The 16943-nt window shown below is 52.5% G+C and overlaps 1 protein-coding gene across 2 annotated transcripts; it reads left to right on the top strand.

The window, feature by feature from the left end:
* Nucleotides 1–39: 39 nt before the first annotated feature.
* EGR3 (early growth response 3) lies at nt 40–6752 on the top strand. Of its 2 annotated transcripts, XM_039868108.1 has the most exons (3): nt 1490–1650; nt 2089–2141; nt 2984–6752. In XM_039868108.1, the coding sequence occupies exons 2-3, from the start codon at nt 2102–2104 to the stop codon at nt 3991–3993; spliced, it is 1050 nt and encodes a 349-aa protein (XP_039724042.1). In that variant the 5' UTR covers nt 1490–1650; nt 2089–2101; the 3' UTR covers nt 3994–6752. The 2 variants fall into 2 exon arrangements, with proteins under 2 accessions (XP_039724041.1, XP_039724042.1); XM_039868107.1 differs by lacking the exon at nt 2089–2141 and having other exon boundaries at nt 40–1650.
* The last annotated feature ends 10191 nt before the right edge of the window (nt 6753–16943 follow it).

Genomic DNA, 16943 nt, shown 5'->3' with positions numbered 1-16943 from the left:
GTAGAGACTAGGGGAGGCCACCGTGGTATCAGAGACTGTGGGTTTGGCATGCTCCTGCTGCAACTCAGTGGCGGGCCCTTCGCAGGCAGCAATAGACAGCGGCTGCGCCCGGGCCAGCTGGGCCCTCCTGCCATCCCGTGGCCAAAGGGGGTGCTTTGGAACCATTAGGGAATTTATCGGGGATTTGGTGCACGTGTTTCCTGTCCGCTCAAGTTCATTCTTTCTTCTTTACCAACAAAACCACACATCCTCGACCCCAAATGTGAGGGGTTCTCGCCTCCCGCACAGCCGCTCTACAGCTATTAATCTCCCCGCCACGGACCTCAGCGCGGAGTCAGCGCAGGGTCAGGGGCCCAGGGAGCGGCCGGGGCGTAGGCGGCGAGTCAGAGTAAGGGCGGCACAAAAGTTCTCGGGATACTGGGCCAGGGAACCCTGACATGCTGGAATCCTCGAAAAGATGCGCTCCCTTTCTCCCAGTCTCAGGCAGGGTCCTGGACGCGAGAAGAGCAGCGGGAGCAGGGTCGGACTGCACGCCTTCCGGGTTCCCCAGAAGTTCCCAGGCTGCAAAGGGACGTCGCCCGATGTTTTCAATGCTCTTTCTTCCTGCTAAGGGTGTTGGAGGCCACTTGCAAACAACTCTACCCCCCGCTCCCCACCCCGCTCTCCCAGTGAGTTCTCCTAGTGCAAACCCAAAATAAACACACAGGCGGTTTACAGCTTTTTCAAAACCGCGCTGCGTGCTTTACGCTTTGCGTTCAGTTGCATCCCTCTTTCCTCTCTCCTCTCGAATTGTCCTTTCTTCTCTTCTATTTCTCTCTTTCTCTCTTTTTTCAAGATCCGCGAGCGTTGCGGACGCGGCACGCTGGCTGCGGCCCGCTTCCTGCTTTCTAATGTTCCATTGTGAGGAGCTTCCATTGTGACGTCGCGCCCCTTCGGCTAGGCTTTGTCTGTCCATATATGGGCAGCTACGTCACGGAGCTTTCCCGGGGCTCAGATAAATAGGCTGGTGGAGTTCCCTGGCTGGGAGCTTTTGGGCAGCAGTGAGCTTGCTAGGAAGCGGCAGGGCTGGTGGTGGTGGTAGCAGCAGCAGCAGCAGCAGCAACGGCAGAGGCGGCGGCGGCGGCAGTGGCGGCGGTGGCGGTGGCGGTGGTGGATCGTGGGGCGGGGCCGCCGGCGTGTCTGTTGTGGTCAATACCCAGGCCGTCCGACGCCTCGGGCGAAGCAGCTACTGGCCCACCCCACGCCCCCAGCCTCCCTTCCAGCACCAGCCAAGGCACCCAAGAGGATGCTGCCACCTCTCTACCACCCCCAAAAAGAAAGATCCCCTCCCTGGCCCACCCCTTCCCTCTTCCCTCCCCCCTCCCCCGAACTTTTCCCTCTCGCATGCTTTTCTCCTGCACCACGGATCGCCTCTCGGATGCCGCTTGCCTGGAAGCTGCGTTAGGAGCGAGCGGCGGCGGTGGTGGCGGTGGCGGCGGCGGCAGCTCGGGAGTGCTATGACCGGCAAACTCGCCGAGAAGCTGCCGGTGACCATGAGCAGTTTGCTAAACCAACTGCCTGACAATCTGTACCCCGAGGAGATCCCCAGCGCGCTCAACCTCTTTTCCGGCAGCAGCGATTCGGTAGCCCATTACAATCAGATGGCTACAGGTAAGGGCGGCGGGGAGGCGACGAGGCAGCGAGGAAGGAAAGGGAGAGGAAGAGGAGGAGGGAACGAGCTAGCGATGGATGGATGGGTGGATGGATGGATCAGGTGGATGGATGAGATGGAATGGATGGATGGGTGGATGGATGGATGGAGAGATGGGGGCGCGCTGGGAATTTTCCGGGGGGCGAGTTGCTTTTCCCACCCACTTCCCCCTCCCTCCCCGATCGGGAAGGCTCGGTTGGCGACGCCACGGTAGAGGCTTCTGTTCTCCCGGGTGGGGGCAGCCGCCGACCGGAGGGAGGTAGGTGCGAGCGGCTCTGGGGTTCTCCACTCAGGGGGCGCGATCGCCGGGCTGCGCGCAAGGCGTGGTGCCGTCGCCCCCTTTTCCGGGAGGAGCCGAGCGTCCCTTTCACCCGCACTCTCCCCCCTTACTCCCTCAGCCCCCCACCCGGGATGGAGCCGTGTGCGGCGTGGAGTCCCCGCGGTGGGAGAGGTACTGCGACGCTGCCTTTCCGGGGCGTTCAGCAAACCCGTGGGGGTATGGGGACGGAGGGGAGAGGGAAGGGGTCCACCCGCGCGGGGGCTGCCCCGGGGGGCGATCCCCTGGCCGAAGAGCTTGGGAAGAGCGGCCACTCCCGCCGTAGAGACACGGGCCGGTTTTCCGCCACCCTCCACCCTTTCCTGCTAAGGCTGAGCTTTCTCCTTCCAGCAAGAGCCAAAAGCTTCTTCAGGCCCGGAGGAGGCTGGGCCGGGGTGGGGTGGGGGGGAAGGCGGCGGGAGAGCTCCTTTCGCGGGCAGCACCCCTCTACGTGCCGAGGACAAAGCGTCGGAGCACTCGGGGTCATCGACCCGGGCGCAGTGCGCAATGAGGGCTTCGTTGGGGCAAGAAAGGCACGGCATCCCGGCGCGGACAGGGCTAGGGGAAGAGGCCGAGTTGTGTGCGCTAGAGAGCGAGAGCCCGGCGCGCTCCGGGTCTGAAACTACCTGTAGCTGCAGCTACCTGCCCGCCCCACCTCGGAAACAACAATGCTTCTGGCGCGCGCGCGCGCGTGTATGTGTGTGTGTGTGTGTGTGGTACGTGAGTGTGTGCGCAGCGTGTGCGGTGTGTGTGCAGCAGCCACTCCACACCCCGATCCGTAGTATTTTGCTGTATCCAGGTTGCGCCCGGGAGCGCGGCACCGCCCGCTTTGCGCCGGGCGCAGCTTTCCTCTTACCCCATGCGCTGCGCACTCCACCCGGCCGCACCTTCCACACCTGGGCGAGGACCTAGGCGCCCCGGCCCTGGAGCCGGCCTGGCTTCACTCACCCCTCCCCTCTCTCCCCCGCTCTCCGCAGAGAATGTGATGGACATCGGTCTGACCAACGAGAAGCCTAACCCGGAACTCTCTTATTCGGGCTCCTTCCAGCCAGCCCCAGGCAACAAGACCGTGACCTACTTGGGAAAGTTCGCCTTTGACTCTCCTTCCAACTGGTGCCAGGACAACATCATTAGCCTCATGAGCGCCGGCATCTTGGGGGTGCCCCCGGCCTCAGGGGCACTCAGCACACAGACCTCCACCACCAGCATGGTGCAGCCACCGCAGAGCGACGTGGAGGCCATGTATCCGGCGCTGCCCCCCTATTCTAACTGCAGTGATCTCTACTCGGAGCCTGTGTCTTTCCACGACCCCCAGGGCAACCCCGGGCTCGCCTATTCCCCCCAGGATTACCAATCGGCCAAACCGGCCTTGGACAGCAATCTCTTCCCCATGATTCCTGACTACAACCTATACCACCACCCCAACGACTTGGGCTCCATTCCGGAGCACAAGCCCTTCCAGGGCATGGACCCCATCCGGGTCAACCCACCCCCTATTACCCCTCTGGAGACCATCAAGGCATTCAAAGACAAGCAGATTCACCCAGGCTTCAGCAGCCTGCCCCAGCCGCCGCTCACTCTCAAGCCCATCCGGCCCCGCAAGTACCCCAACAGGCCCAGCAAGACCCCGCTCCACGAGCGGCCCCATGCGTGCCCAGCGGAGGGCTGCGACCGCCGTTTCAGCCGCTCGGACGAGCTGACCCGGCACCTGCGCATACACACGGGTCACAAGCCCTTCCAGTGCCGGATCTGCATGCGGAGCTTCAGCCGCAGCGACCACCTTACCACTCACATCCGCACGCATACGGGCGAGAAGCCCTTTGCCTGTGAGTTCTGCGGCCGCAAGTTTGCGCGCAGCGACGAGCGCAAGCGCCACGCCAAGATTCACCTCAAGCAAAAGGAGAAGAAGGCGGAGAAGGGGGGCGCGCCTTCTGCATCTTCAGCACCCCCCGTGTCCCTGGCCCCTGTGGTCACCACCTGTGCCTGAGGCTCGGGCTCCCAGATCCCCACTTTTCCCTTCCAGTGTCTCCCTGCTGCTAGCCTGAAAGCAGAGGGAAAGTTAGCCACGGAGGCGCGGGGGCCGCACCCTGGCCTCTCCATGGACGTAAGGTCCCTTGTTCCCCTTCGCTGTCCCCTGTTTCCACCCTTTCACACCGGCCAACGGTCGGGGGCCAGGGCAGAAGGCGCCTTCCCCTCGCTGACCCCCCCACCCCTTTAGCCAAGGCGTGGGGGCGGAAAGGTGGCGTCTAGCCGGCTTTGTTCAGTTCGGATCGTCTTGATCCAGGGGCCGCTGGGCCGCGCCCAAGGACCTGCGGGGGACTGAAAGCGGGGCCCGCCCAAGCCTCGCCCGACCCGAGCACCTCACGGGTCCCCCTACGTCTCCCTCGGTTCCCCCTCGAAGACGTGAGAGGGGGAGAGGGTAAGGAGCGCACCAAAGCGCAGAGCTTGCTGCCCGCCGCACGCACGCGCGCCTGCGTGCGGGGATGCGCGCGAGTGTGCGTGCTCGCGTGAGTGTGTCTGTGCGTGTGTGTGTGTGTGTGTGCGCGCGCGCGCGCGCTCGCACGGGTGTGTGTGCGACTCTTAAGCTGAACTGGGTTGTGTCCACCCCAGACTTTTCCCCAGATCGGATCCCTAGGCCACTGGGGGACTGTCCCAAGCTAGGGGCCTGCACGTGGCCAGACGAGACGGGTCTTCCATCTGCTCGAAAATAATGTTTCTTAAAGAAATGCCTCGGATTCCATCGCCGCGGTGTAGCTACTGCCGCTTAGGTTTTGGCCCCTCAGTACCCCTCCTTTTCCTAGTGCTTCCCTGTTAGGCCTCAGGGCAGTTTGATCTGTGAGAAGAAGGAGCAGCCAGCCATCACTGAACCTGCCTTTTAGAAAATATCTTTTCTCAGCCCCACTTTTAAAATTCTATGTCCTGAGTTTGCCCTCTGCCCTCCTCTCAAAACCCAGCTCTCCTCCCTTCTCCCCTCTAAGCCTTCTCCCATCTCTTTCAAAATTTTTTCCCAGAAAGGCAGGCCTCAACCAGCCACCCCATTTCACCATCTTTTTGTTTTCTTTCACTCATACCCATTTCTCCTTCCCACCATTGGTGGGAAAGCAGGCTCATTTTTTCGCCCTTGATCATCAACAGAATTCAACTCACGTATTTGGAGTGTGCGTGCGTGTGTGTGTATGTGTGTATATATATACACACATATACACATACAAATAGAGCATACACACAATATGTAATCTAGCAAAATAAAATCTAAGGTACTCAGCTATCCAGTGCAGCGCACCGGAATACAGAGAATTTGTAGACATACAGCTTTAAGTGATTTCTTTTTTATGAAAATTTTAACTGTTGAGATTACATCTACCTATGCATGCATGTATGTATGTATATATACATATATATCTATGTATGTAAATATATATGTACATATACACACATACACATCTCTGTCCAAATTTTCCTCAAAAATAGGGAGATTTTTGCATTAATCCACATTGGTGAATGAGGCACATCTTTTCCATACCCCAGTCTAAGCTTCTCCCCGCCCTACCTCACTTCTTCTCAGGCACCCCGTCTTCCTCAAAACTTCTCCACGCAGGGGTGACTCTTTTGAAGTGGAGCAGTAGGGAAGGTTGCTCTGTGACACAGCTTCCAGCTGAATGTACTGTCCCCTGTTTGTGTCATTTCTCCTGTGGTCAGTAAGCTGCCCAGAGAGAAGGAACAAAGGTCTGGAGTTTACAGAATGTCTGTTTTTAAAGTCACTTTATGCGTTTCCCACCTTTTTTTTTTAAAGGAAAAAAAAAGCACTGTTTTTGTTTTGTTTTGTTTTGTTTTCGGTGGTGGATAAATAATACTAAAAGGAGTCTAGTGAAAGGAGAGAATCAAAGAGCAGGGGGATTGTGGATCCCCAGGTACTTGGACTTTTTGTAGGAGGAGAGAGAAGAGGATGAAGTTTGCCAGCAGGGCCCATATTTTTTCAGCTGAAGGGTAAAATCTTTCTTTGCAGAGACAGTATTTTGCTGAATACTTTTTATAATGTGATGATTATTAAAAACAAAAATTTTGGTCACTTCAAAGCTAGAAGGAGGAATCAGATATCCTTTAATATTTTTTCCTTGCTCCTTCTGGCTTATGCATGTCACTGCATGATAACTCTGAGTTTTCCTTTGTTTTAATAAAACTGTTCTCAGACATTTAAGCTAAACTAAGAGAAAAATAACTTTGTTGCCAAAAGGTTGTGCTATCCAGATTTTTTTTATATGTCTGCATGTTTGAAAAAAACAACAGAAGAAAATGCACTCTAACTTATGTGAACTGAGAGAAAAAAAATCAGGTTTTAAACAGGAAAACCTATGGGGAATGATATTTTTTGAAAGACTTTTGTATAAAGTTGAGTACTCAGAAAAAGACAAACCAGATGTAATATATTTTGTGGATGTTTTTATTTCTTGGATTTATAGTACCTTATACTAAGGTTAAAAAAATACGCTTGATATTGTGAAAAGGTGAAATTCTTCACCAACATTTCATCTGCTCTTTTGTCACATTGTTATGCCAATATAATATAGTTAATGAAAACAGCATTTTTAAAAACCGAAATATTGAAATGGTGTAATGTTGTACCATTTGCACTGTGAGCAAATGCTAATACAGTAAATATATTGTGTTTGCTGACAATCAGCCGGCCTATAAATCTCCTTATTTTATTTTCTGTTTTCATAGCATAAAGTTTTGGTTTGGCCTGTTCTTTGTCTTGTTTTGTTTTTGGCTGGTAGTTGGTTCGATAGGTTCTTATGCCTGGTTTTGCCATTCTTGCTCTGAAAACTCTGTGTGGAAACATGGCATTTGTCGTCATTGGAAGTTGGTCAGAATTTGGTGTGGGTTCTGGTATTTCCGATCCAGTGTTGAGTGTTCGCTGTGGTTCTAAGAGAAGAGGATTCTCCTCCACCCTTTGGGAGCCTCAAAACTGCTGGAAAGGTTAGGCGAACGGATTAGATAAAGCCACGGGATTCGGGGCTCATGACTAGAACCTTCTAGAACCCTTCTCTCTGATTTCCAACGGGTATGTGAAGGTAGAAAGAAGGGAACCTCCTGGTTTATGAACTGTTGCTCTGACGGTCACAGGGAGCACCAGAACAGAACTCAGAGGGTTTCTACAGCCACAGTGAGTGGTGCTCCTGCCAAAGCTTTTGAAGCTTGAAAAACAGGTGGAGACTTGAGAGGGGTTCTTCAGAGTTGGCAAGATAACCAGAGAGATTGGGAGCTCTTCTGTGGTCAGATCATTGGGGAAAATCATGTTTAAAGTTCTATAACTTCAATCCCACTTGAATGGGATTCTCCAGGCCTCATTATTTGTAGCTGCCTGAGAAAGGTACTCCTGGATGAAAAACTGCTTTTATGAACTACCCAGGGATCTGATGCTTTTAAGAGAAGAAAGAACATTTGGGTTTGGAGAACATACAGGGAATGCTTTATCCGGCATTAATTCTTCATGTATTACAACTTCTGTCTCCCATGAAAGTGATACTTCCCTTCCTGAGCTTTCTTCCCCAGAACCTTCCCTGTCCTTTACTGAGTTTCTTTGCCAGTCCTAGAGGTTTCTCTTGAAGAGACATGCACCTTCCACGTCCTTTCTGTGTCCACAGCTCCATCCTATCCCCTGACCTTACATCCTGCAGTCTTTAGAATCCTTTATCTCCGTGAGGCTTATCCTACAGCAGTCTTTGGACCAGTCAGCCCTGTCCCCCTCCCTTTCTTCCTGCCTTCCCTCTAAGACACTCACCTGGGCTCCTCTTCCATGCATTCCTGCATGTTATCTGCCTCCTCAAAGTTTGGGGGCTTAGCATTTGATACTGAGCTATGTAAATGTCCTGCCACACATGACCGGGGGACAGTGTCTCAGTGTCTGAGATGCCAACCAGGCCAGCCATACGGTGACAGAAATGTATAACATTTCTGCTCAGAAACTGCTCTTGCCACCTCATTGCAGGCCCATCACAGTGAAAACTGTGGGTGATATTTCTGTTGAGTTACCAAGAAATTGAGGGCAGACTTGAGTGGAGGAGGTGGGCTGTGGCCTTAGAAAAGAATGTTTTTGAAGTGAGAGATCAGTAGAGAGAATGCAGTATGGAATCTTAAAGTTTCTCACCCACACAATTCTAGGTCACTGGCTGCCATCTTGAATTCCTTTCTCTCACCTCAGGAAACTTGAAAAATTCTGAACTGCAACTGTAAGTACAGCCACGAGGAGGTATCCTTCTTTTTTTAACAAAGGGAATCCAAAATGGCTGTAAAGTCCTAGTGGTTGAGCATATAATCTATCTCTTTGCTAAACTAGACGATTCCTTCCAGATCGTTATGTGTTTTTCAAGTGAATATTATCAGAGAAAAGTAGCGTCACTGGGTGTCTTCTTAGTTAGCATCCAGCCCCACCTGCACCTTCCCCAATCAAACCAGGTCTTCAGAGTTGCACTTTCGTCAACAGTGTACTATGCTGCATGATTAATAAACTCACTTCCCATTGGTTCATGTTACTCAACCCAACCTGGTTTAACCACCGGGTTACTTGGCAATATGGCAGCCCGCCTAGCTGGCACCAGCCCCGTGTGGTGTAATTTCTGATTCACACTTTGTAGCTAGATAAGGCTGTCTCAGATAGCATCATACCAGCAACCCAACCTGCCTGGGTTTGTAAATATAGGGAGAGGAAACTCAACCCTGAAACTTAGGGATGAAGTGGGGAGATGGTGGAGGAAGGGCCTGGCTAAGGCCATCATGAGATGGAAACTATGGAGGCTTTTGAAGAAAGGCCCAGGAGCAAAATCAGGCCTGAAAACATAGACGAGGTAGAGGACTCGCTCCTTCTAAGCAACTCATGAGGCGTTTGGGGGAATGAATGGAAGGATGTGCCCCCCCACACACACACACACACCTCGGGAGTGGCATACTGAAGGCGATGACTCCTTGCAAAATTGGACTCAGCGAACTGTAGTTAGGTACAAACGAGGAGCTACTTTGTGAGAACTGGGGACAAGGAGTGCCATATGTTTTTATATGGTGGCGGTGGTGATGAGTATGTTTAAGCATGTGTCTATGTTTATTCACAAGTATATAAAAAGGAATAGCAAGGTGAATTCTGGTGAATGAAGGCAGTAGCTTATGGCCAGTCCCTACTGATCCCGTTTTGCTAGTCCAGAATTCGCCTGCCATTGATGAGGGGGTTGTGAGCTGCCTTTTCCTGGCCTTGACTGGCTCCCCTGGAGTCCTGGAATAATAGACCAGGGAAAGTAGGAGGCCTCTGTGTGTCCCAAAGGCTAGAAATCATACTGGCAGAATCTTAACAACTAGGAGAAAATGACTTTCTAAAAGGTGCCATGGGGTTTTAAAAATAGGTCGTAATCCTAAATCTATTCCAAGTGGTTCTCTGTAGAAAACCTACTCTTTGTGCGGAGAGAATGAGGGCTCCAGAGGAAGAGAAAGGATCCAAGAGGATCTCGGAACCCTTTGGTCACATGAGTCCCTGGGATAGCCCTGAGGACACGATCACTTCCCCCACATCTGTCATTCACAGAGGCTAGAAACAGGTCTGGCCTCCTCAGCCTCTCTCAGCATCCCAGCTCTTGAAACTTCACCACTCTCTTTGCATCAAGCTTCCCATCTACCCTGTCTTTAATATTTTCAACAATTGGTCACTTTCACAGCCCTACGCAAGAAAAGAGGTGGGCCAGGATTGGGGGCAGTGTGATGAGGTTTTCCCGGATTTGCACTGAAGTCTTTGATATGTCTGTGCCCAAACAGGAAGATACCAGGCCCTGACTCTTTTGCCTGGAATCCTCATTCCCCATCCTCATCAGGGCTGCTCCGTCTGGGATCTGGAATTGGGGCAATCCCTACCACCACCCCTGCTAGCCACCAGGGGCACAACGCCCCTCTGCCCACTGACCTCCCCGTGAAAATAATTCGTTCTTCCCTTCAGCAAACACACAGATGGCCAGAAGGAAGGCTTCTGAAGAATCTGACTGAGGAGCTAATGCGAACAGTGCCTGGCCACAAACAAGAAGAATGAGAGAATACGAGGTTCTAGATGGTGGTGGCTACTCAACAGCAATGCCTTAACTTCTAGGTCGGGTGGGAGGTGGGCCATCATGTGGTTTTTTTAATGTCACCTAACCTGCGTCTTGTCTCCAGGGTGGCCCCCAGCACATTTTCTCAGGGCCAGGACTCTACGATCCTCCAATCCTGTCGTTTCAGTGGTGTCCTCTGGGCCCTGCTCACTTTGCGTGGTCCCAGGCTGGCTCTCCGTGGGAGGCCTGCCCCAGGCCTGTAGCCATCTTTACCTCAAGCCTTTCACAGTGGCATCACGACCCAACAGGAAACAGACTGCTGTTTTCCGACCTAGACGACAGCAGAGTTGAGTTTCCTGTTGGGTTACCCGCTGAATTCCCAGTTATAGTCTCAGGAACGCTCCTGCCTCTCAGCTCCCTGGAGGAGAGAGAAGTGTGACGCCCCTGAGTCTGGGGATGCCCAGCCGTCCTCAGGGGAAATTACCCTTGTCCATGGACTTGCATTCTCTGGGGTGGCTCACCCCAGGGGATGTCCTCCACCCAGAAGGCATCAGGCCCCTATCTCCAGGAAAGGGAGAGAGAAGAGTGACCAGAACAGAACTGGGCCTCGAGGCCCTTTGTCTTCTCAAAGATAGGCTGCAAGAGTTCTGGCACTTTCTGTTCCTTAGTATTTTGCCCCTCCAGGTTGTCCAGGTGCCTAAAGATCTTCCATTCCTTCTTGTTCCCGTCTCCCCGCTGCTTAGGAAGGTCAGGCCATCGGAGCAGGAAAGGCAGAAAACTTCCAGTGTCCATGCGACTCCAAGGTATAAGGAAAGCTTCTTTTGGGGCACTTGTTACTACTACTCAGGCCTCTGTTCTGGGAATTAAGAGGCCGTTTGATAACCCAGCAGCTACTCCGGCTGGTCTCTTGGGGCCCTTAACCAGCTTTGAAATTGTCACCTCCATCCTAGATCTGAATCTCAACTATGCCACTTTCTTGTAGTGTGATTGTCAACAAATCTCTTAGTCTCTCCGAACCTCAGTTTCCTCCTGTCTTATCATTGCCATTGTGGGGTTCAAATGAGGTCATGTATAGGGTACCTGGTTCATTGTGGGTGCTCCATAAATGTGACTTATCTTTCTTGTCCCTTGACCCTGCCCCCTTTCCATATCCCCAAACACAGATGTGAGAAAGAGTGCTCTGTTTCCACCGGGGATGGGTACACTGATTCCAACACGGCCAGAGGAACTCGAGTCCTCACCATCACTGCCAACTCCAGGCGTCCAGTGGACATCTGTGTTCTGAAAGGGAATCCCCTCCACCCCACCTCTCAATCTACCCAGAGGACACGCGTCCTCACCCCTCTTGGCCACAACTACTGTCATTGTTGCCGTTTCCTGGCCTGGTTCCTGACCCCTTCCCAGGTCCTTTTGTCTCTTTCACTTAGACGGGTGGATGTAACACCTTCCTGATCCAGTATCATATGCAAAGTTAATTAATGTGTCATTGGGCTGTTGCCTGCTTCCTGATCCTTATCAGGGATTTAAATGAAATGCAGCAGCCCCAGTTCCTCCTCATCCATTCCTCTCCCTGAATCAGGCTCCCTCTTAGTCATCAGTCCTTGACCTCAGCCTTCTGGCCAGTTCTCAGCTTCTAACCTCAGGCCTAGTGACATTGCCCCTGCCCAACTCTAGTTTGGGGGCAGAAGCGCCATCCAAGGTTTTCATGGAAGTAATGTTTTGTGAGAGAATCAAGGACATCTGGGTCCTTACCTCATCCTACCCCCTTAGGTGGTTTTCCCTCGATTTGCAGAGTCATAAGAAACCTTAAGGGGCTAGCACTCCTTTTTAAGTAAGGAAACGGGGGGCCTCCACAGATTCTGTGACTTGTCCAAGATCACATACCCAGTAAGGGCAGAGCCAGGATTTCAGATCCAGACTAGAGGGTCCCAGGGAAAGGTACTGATTGCTTCATTTACTTAATAAACATTTGTTGAGGGCCCGCTATGTGCAACATGTTCTTCTAGGCACTGAGGATATAGCAATGAACAAAAAAATTCTCTGTTCTCAGAGCTTCCCTTCTCCAGATTTTAAAAACAATACGTATTATGTCATACTGTGATATGTGTTATGGAGAAAAATACAGCTGGGGGAGAAGAATGAGGAGTGCTGGGCTGGGGGGTACAGTTATATATAGGGTGGTCCGCGATGGCCTCATGGGGAAGGGGCCTTTGTGCATAGAAGCAGACAGTGATGGAGCGGGCCATGTGGCCATCTGGCAGAGAACACTGCCAGCAGAGGGGACGACGAAAGTTAAGGTCCTGGTGAAGGTGAATGTTAAGGTCCTGGTGATGGTGTTCTTGGACTGTTGAAAGAAGCACATGGAGCCAGAGTGGCCGGAAAGTAGTGAGGACAGACGTCAGCCATAGGAAGAAGTCAGAGAGGTGTGTAGAACCAGATCTTGGAGAAAGCAAACAAACCCTGACGGCTGACAGTCAGGGAGAAGTCCCCAACCCCAGGGGAGAGCTATGACCTGTACCTGGCCTGCCAAGCCATAGGACAGGTGTCCTCTTCCTCTGCCCAGGCTGCCTCTCCTTTCAATCCTCAAAGCCCCCTTCCTCTGCTCAGCTTCATAACCCCCCTGATGCAGTCTTCTTAATCTTTCTTTCATGTCCTCTCGGAGGCCACTGATGATTCCTAAACTCCAGCTTGGACAAGGAGAGACAGAACTGCCTCCTTTGAGAACCACAGCCCGAGAACCCTTTCTCTTCCTGTTGACATTTGCATTGGTGCCAAGTTCCTAATAAGATGGATGACTCTTCCAGCTGCCCAGCCTCAGAGTGGGAATCTCCCTTGGCCTCATCTCTCAGAAATCGCTCCTGCAAAGCCAGCTCCCCACAAGTCTATGGCTGGATTGGCCGTGTTTCCTGCCTTGGCAAAGAGCTGGTGGATGGCCAGTTTCCTCCAATATGCTCATATTCTCACCCCTACCCCAGGCCCTGAACATGCAAGATGGGATATTCCTAAAACCATTTGGTCTACAATACTCCCTGCCACGAGCTCCATTTCCATGGATTTTTGCAAATCTCAGTCTCACTACATCATTTCTATAGACTCATCTAAGTATTTTCATTCTGGAGGAAAACAAATGTCTTTACCCTGCGTTTCTTTGGTCTCTCACTTCATGTCTTTCCAAAAGCACCCCTCAGTCTCTGCCTTTCCCTGGCAACTTGGTGCCATCCAGAGCTTCTTTGCATTTCATTCACTCATCCATTAATTTAGCAAAACTGTATTAAACCAGACACAGTGCCCACCCCTTGGTGGGGGTTGGGGATAGCAGGCAGAACAAAGATGAACATAAACAGGACACGGTCTCTGCCCTCGAGGATCTTCCATTCTGTCAAGGAGACAAATAAACAGACAATTTTAGTATTTTGGACCTGGTGTCATGTGATGATGGTCCTTGATAGGAAGGACCTAAATCATAGTCTGGTAGGAAGTAGAGGTGGTGGGGGAGACGGGGAGGCAAGTGAGGGAAACTTCTTGGAAGATCTCAGAAAGTCCCTTCCCAGGTCCCACAGTAATAACAAAACCACTAAGCAATGGAGAACTTACTACATGTCAATCACTGTGCTAAGGGCTCTTCACGAATTATCCCATCAGACTCCAGGCAGAATGGATCCACCCCAGGAGGCTCACTTGGTGGCCTATGGGGCTACTCACTCTCATGTCCCTTCTCTAAGGAGGAAAAGAAAATCCCAGTGGTCCAGAGGCCTCGGGAAACAACAGAGCAGCCCCGCTTCTCGGGAGCCTGCCCAGCTGGCTTGGTGGAGGTGGTCCAACCCAGACGACGCTTCCTTGTGTTACATTCTGGTTGCTTCTCCTTGCTACAGGGCAGACTTTTCCATGGCTGGGGAAGGGGTAAGGGTGGGGGCTCTATCTTTTGATTTCCCATGTGCCTTCCAGAGAACATCCCTTGGCTGACCTCCCTGCCTACTCCTCAGCCCAGACCTACAATGGTGAGCTGAGAAGAAAAGCCGCCCCATATCCTTTTCCCTTTGGGCACTCGGCGTTCTGCTTCCACAATTCCAAACATGGACAGACCTCTGCCTTCCCTCCCCACTCAGCCCACCCATCTGCTTCTCTTTTGCTTCTGGTTGAAGAGCTCAGGCCTTTCAGCCAAAAGACCAAAGCTATATCTTCAGTCCCAGCACCGCTTTTCTCTGTGTTAGACTCAAGTCAGTCTTGTAACCTGACGGAGCCTCTGTTCTCCCATCTGTCCAATGGGGTTGATGCCCTATTCACAGGGCTGTTGAGAGGATCCGCTGCAATATAAAATCATGAAAGAGAGCTATTCTGTCCCAGAAGCCTGAAGAAGACTATTGGAGGATGCTTTTTTCCTTCTACAGGTGAATCTTCTGGGCAGATGTTCTAGGGAGAGCTAGGTGCTAGGTCTGAACTTTTCTTAATAAGTCAGATGAGAAAAACCACACAGGGTCCAGATCGCTCAGTGATAACAGCCCAAGAATGATCCCCGCTTCACTGCTGGAAACTTCACTTTCTGGGTCTTAGGGTACTGAAGTTGCATCCAATGAGATTCTATGACGTCAAGCAGTTGTACACCTCTGGGGTCCGCTGCATCAGGAGTGAGGTGGCCTGGCTTCTAGTCTTGCCTCTGACATTAGGACAAAGCTGTTACATTTGCAAAGTCGGTCCCCCTCTGGGTCTCAAAGTCCCTGTCAGAAAAGTGAGTAGAGCTGATGATGGACCCAGACAGCACCTCCAGCTCTGGTGCGCAGAGGTTCCAGTGCGCACAAGACCCATCCTTCTGACTCTACAGCTGGGGGCTGAGCCAAGGCCCAGCAGGGGCAGGATGAGGACGAGGCCTCTGCTCTTGTTCTCCTGGGCCCAAATCAAACGACCTTGCTTCCTGCTGCTCCGAAGGGCTGGCCTCTCCCCATCCCCACTGGCTCCTTGGGGCCTCTTTCCCTGACTCTAGCTCCTTCTGGCCTGAGTCCTTGGGGAAAATATTCTGTGGCTGTGTTTGTTTCTTAGAATGTGCTTTTTAACACTTTTTCTTTCATATTTGCCTGAAAAGTACATAGCAACTGACATTTAGTGAGGGCTCAGACCTCTACCCTGAGCATTCCTACTGCTGGGGACCCTCCAGTTTGAGATTTAACCCCAAACCCACCCCGTGGGCCTCTGCCTCTCCTTCCAGGACCTTGTCTCAAGAGAGGCCTCGCAGGAGGTCCTGGAACCTCATTCCTTCTTCCCAACCCAAAGCCCAATCTCCTCCCCATCCTCCTCCCAACAGGCTTCCAGGAACCAGCAGCCTCTCCCTAGCGGCACACCCTCTCTCCCTTATCGCCAACCAGCATCACCCATTTATTCCATCCCTCACTCCACCGGAGCGTCTGCTGGGTTACCCAACCTCCCCTAGGTCAAGCCTCTGTCAGATGGCTTGAGTCATTATCTCCATCTCCTCCCAACCCTCCCAGGTCCCCAGGCTCGGTCTGGTTTAGCAGGCTGGGAGGGAGGGCTCCTTCCCTTCCATGTGCACGGCTTCCAAGGCCCTATAGCCTCCTGAGACCCAGATTTTCCTGATATTCGGCCTAACTCTGTCTTCTCTGGAACAATACCTGGAATAATACCTGGAGGGCCTTCTCCTATCCTGAGCACTACAGACTCCCCATCACCAACCAGACCACCCAGCAGGTCACATGAGTGTGCCTGCTGCCCATTCCTCCACCACAGCTCCTGTCCTGACCACTCATGGAAACTTGGATGCAGCAGCTGATCCTGCTGGGCCTCAGATGACACATCTATAAAATGGGCATAATAATACCTCTCCAGCCTCAGGCAGGACACTTGGCCAGCTGACATCCTGAGGTCCCTTCCGGTTCTCTTGGGTCTGCTCGTTCTTACCTCTTTCTCTCCCTTACTCTTAGAACGTCTCCCTCTGCCATCACTGAAGATTCTTAGTTCACTGAGTCCCTCATCCGCATGCACCAGCTCGCTCCCATCCATGTCCTCGTCCCCCGGGTCTCTGCAGGCTTTCCTGTAAAAGTCTCCACACAAGTCCAATAAAATCCCGGAGACCAGGCCTCCAGACAACCCCTCCTCCTCTCCTCCAAGGTTCAGGCCACCGCTTCCCACCCCCTCGCACTTTCCAGACATTATCCAGGGAAGCCCAGGCATTAGAGAGCAAAGCCCAGTTTCCCTCTGGGAACAGAAGCGGGCTCTGTCCTCCGTGCACACAGCCTTCTGGAGCTGGTGGCAACCTCCACAGTCCATCCTGCATGCAGCCAGGGTTGCCCAGCTCCTGTCTTTGAGCCCACCCTGGACATATATGCACACAGCAGCCCTACTCAGTTCTCCCACGAGCCCGGTCTCTCCTGTTTTCCCTCCCCCTCTCCAGTTCTCTCTCTGCACCGTGCTCCTAGAACACACCCTCCCAGCCCACCAATCCTACACACGCCACTGCACTTTACAAGCATCAGCTCCAGAATTTCCCAGTTCTCCACTTGCTCCTCTCCCCACCCCTCCAACTCCTCCACCCCCAAAGGGTGGGCCTCTGTCTGCCCACAAGACAAGGATGCCTCGGCTCCTCCCTGCCTGACTCGGTAGGAAGGGTCTTCCGGGCTCATCCCGAAGACCCTCACCTCCCTTTCCCTCTGAAGAAAAGCAGCGCAGACCCCACCAGCCCAAGCTCCCCTCCCCAGCATCTGGTGAGAGGACAAGAAGAAGCAAGAACTGTAGGTTCTTTTCCCCGAGACTCCTAGATTTTGTACCAAAATGCAGGGTGTGCTCCTGTTTGCATTTTTTTTTTTTTTGTTTCCTTTCTGAAAATAACCATGAAACTATCATTTCCTCCCACTGCCTTTTCCCTATC

The sequence above is a fragment of the Pteropus medius genome, unplaced genomic scaffold (genome assembly GCF_902729225.1).
Source record: "Pteropus medius unplaced genomic scaffold, Ma_sr-lr_union100, whole genome shotgun sequence".
NCBI lineage: Eukaryota > Metazoa > Chordata > Mammalia > Chiroptera > Pteropodidae > Pteropus > Pteropus medius.
The sequence above is the reverse complement of the archived record's forward strand: the minus strand, read 5'-3'. Positions and strand labels throughout refer to the sequence as shown.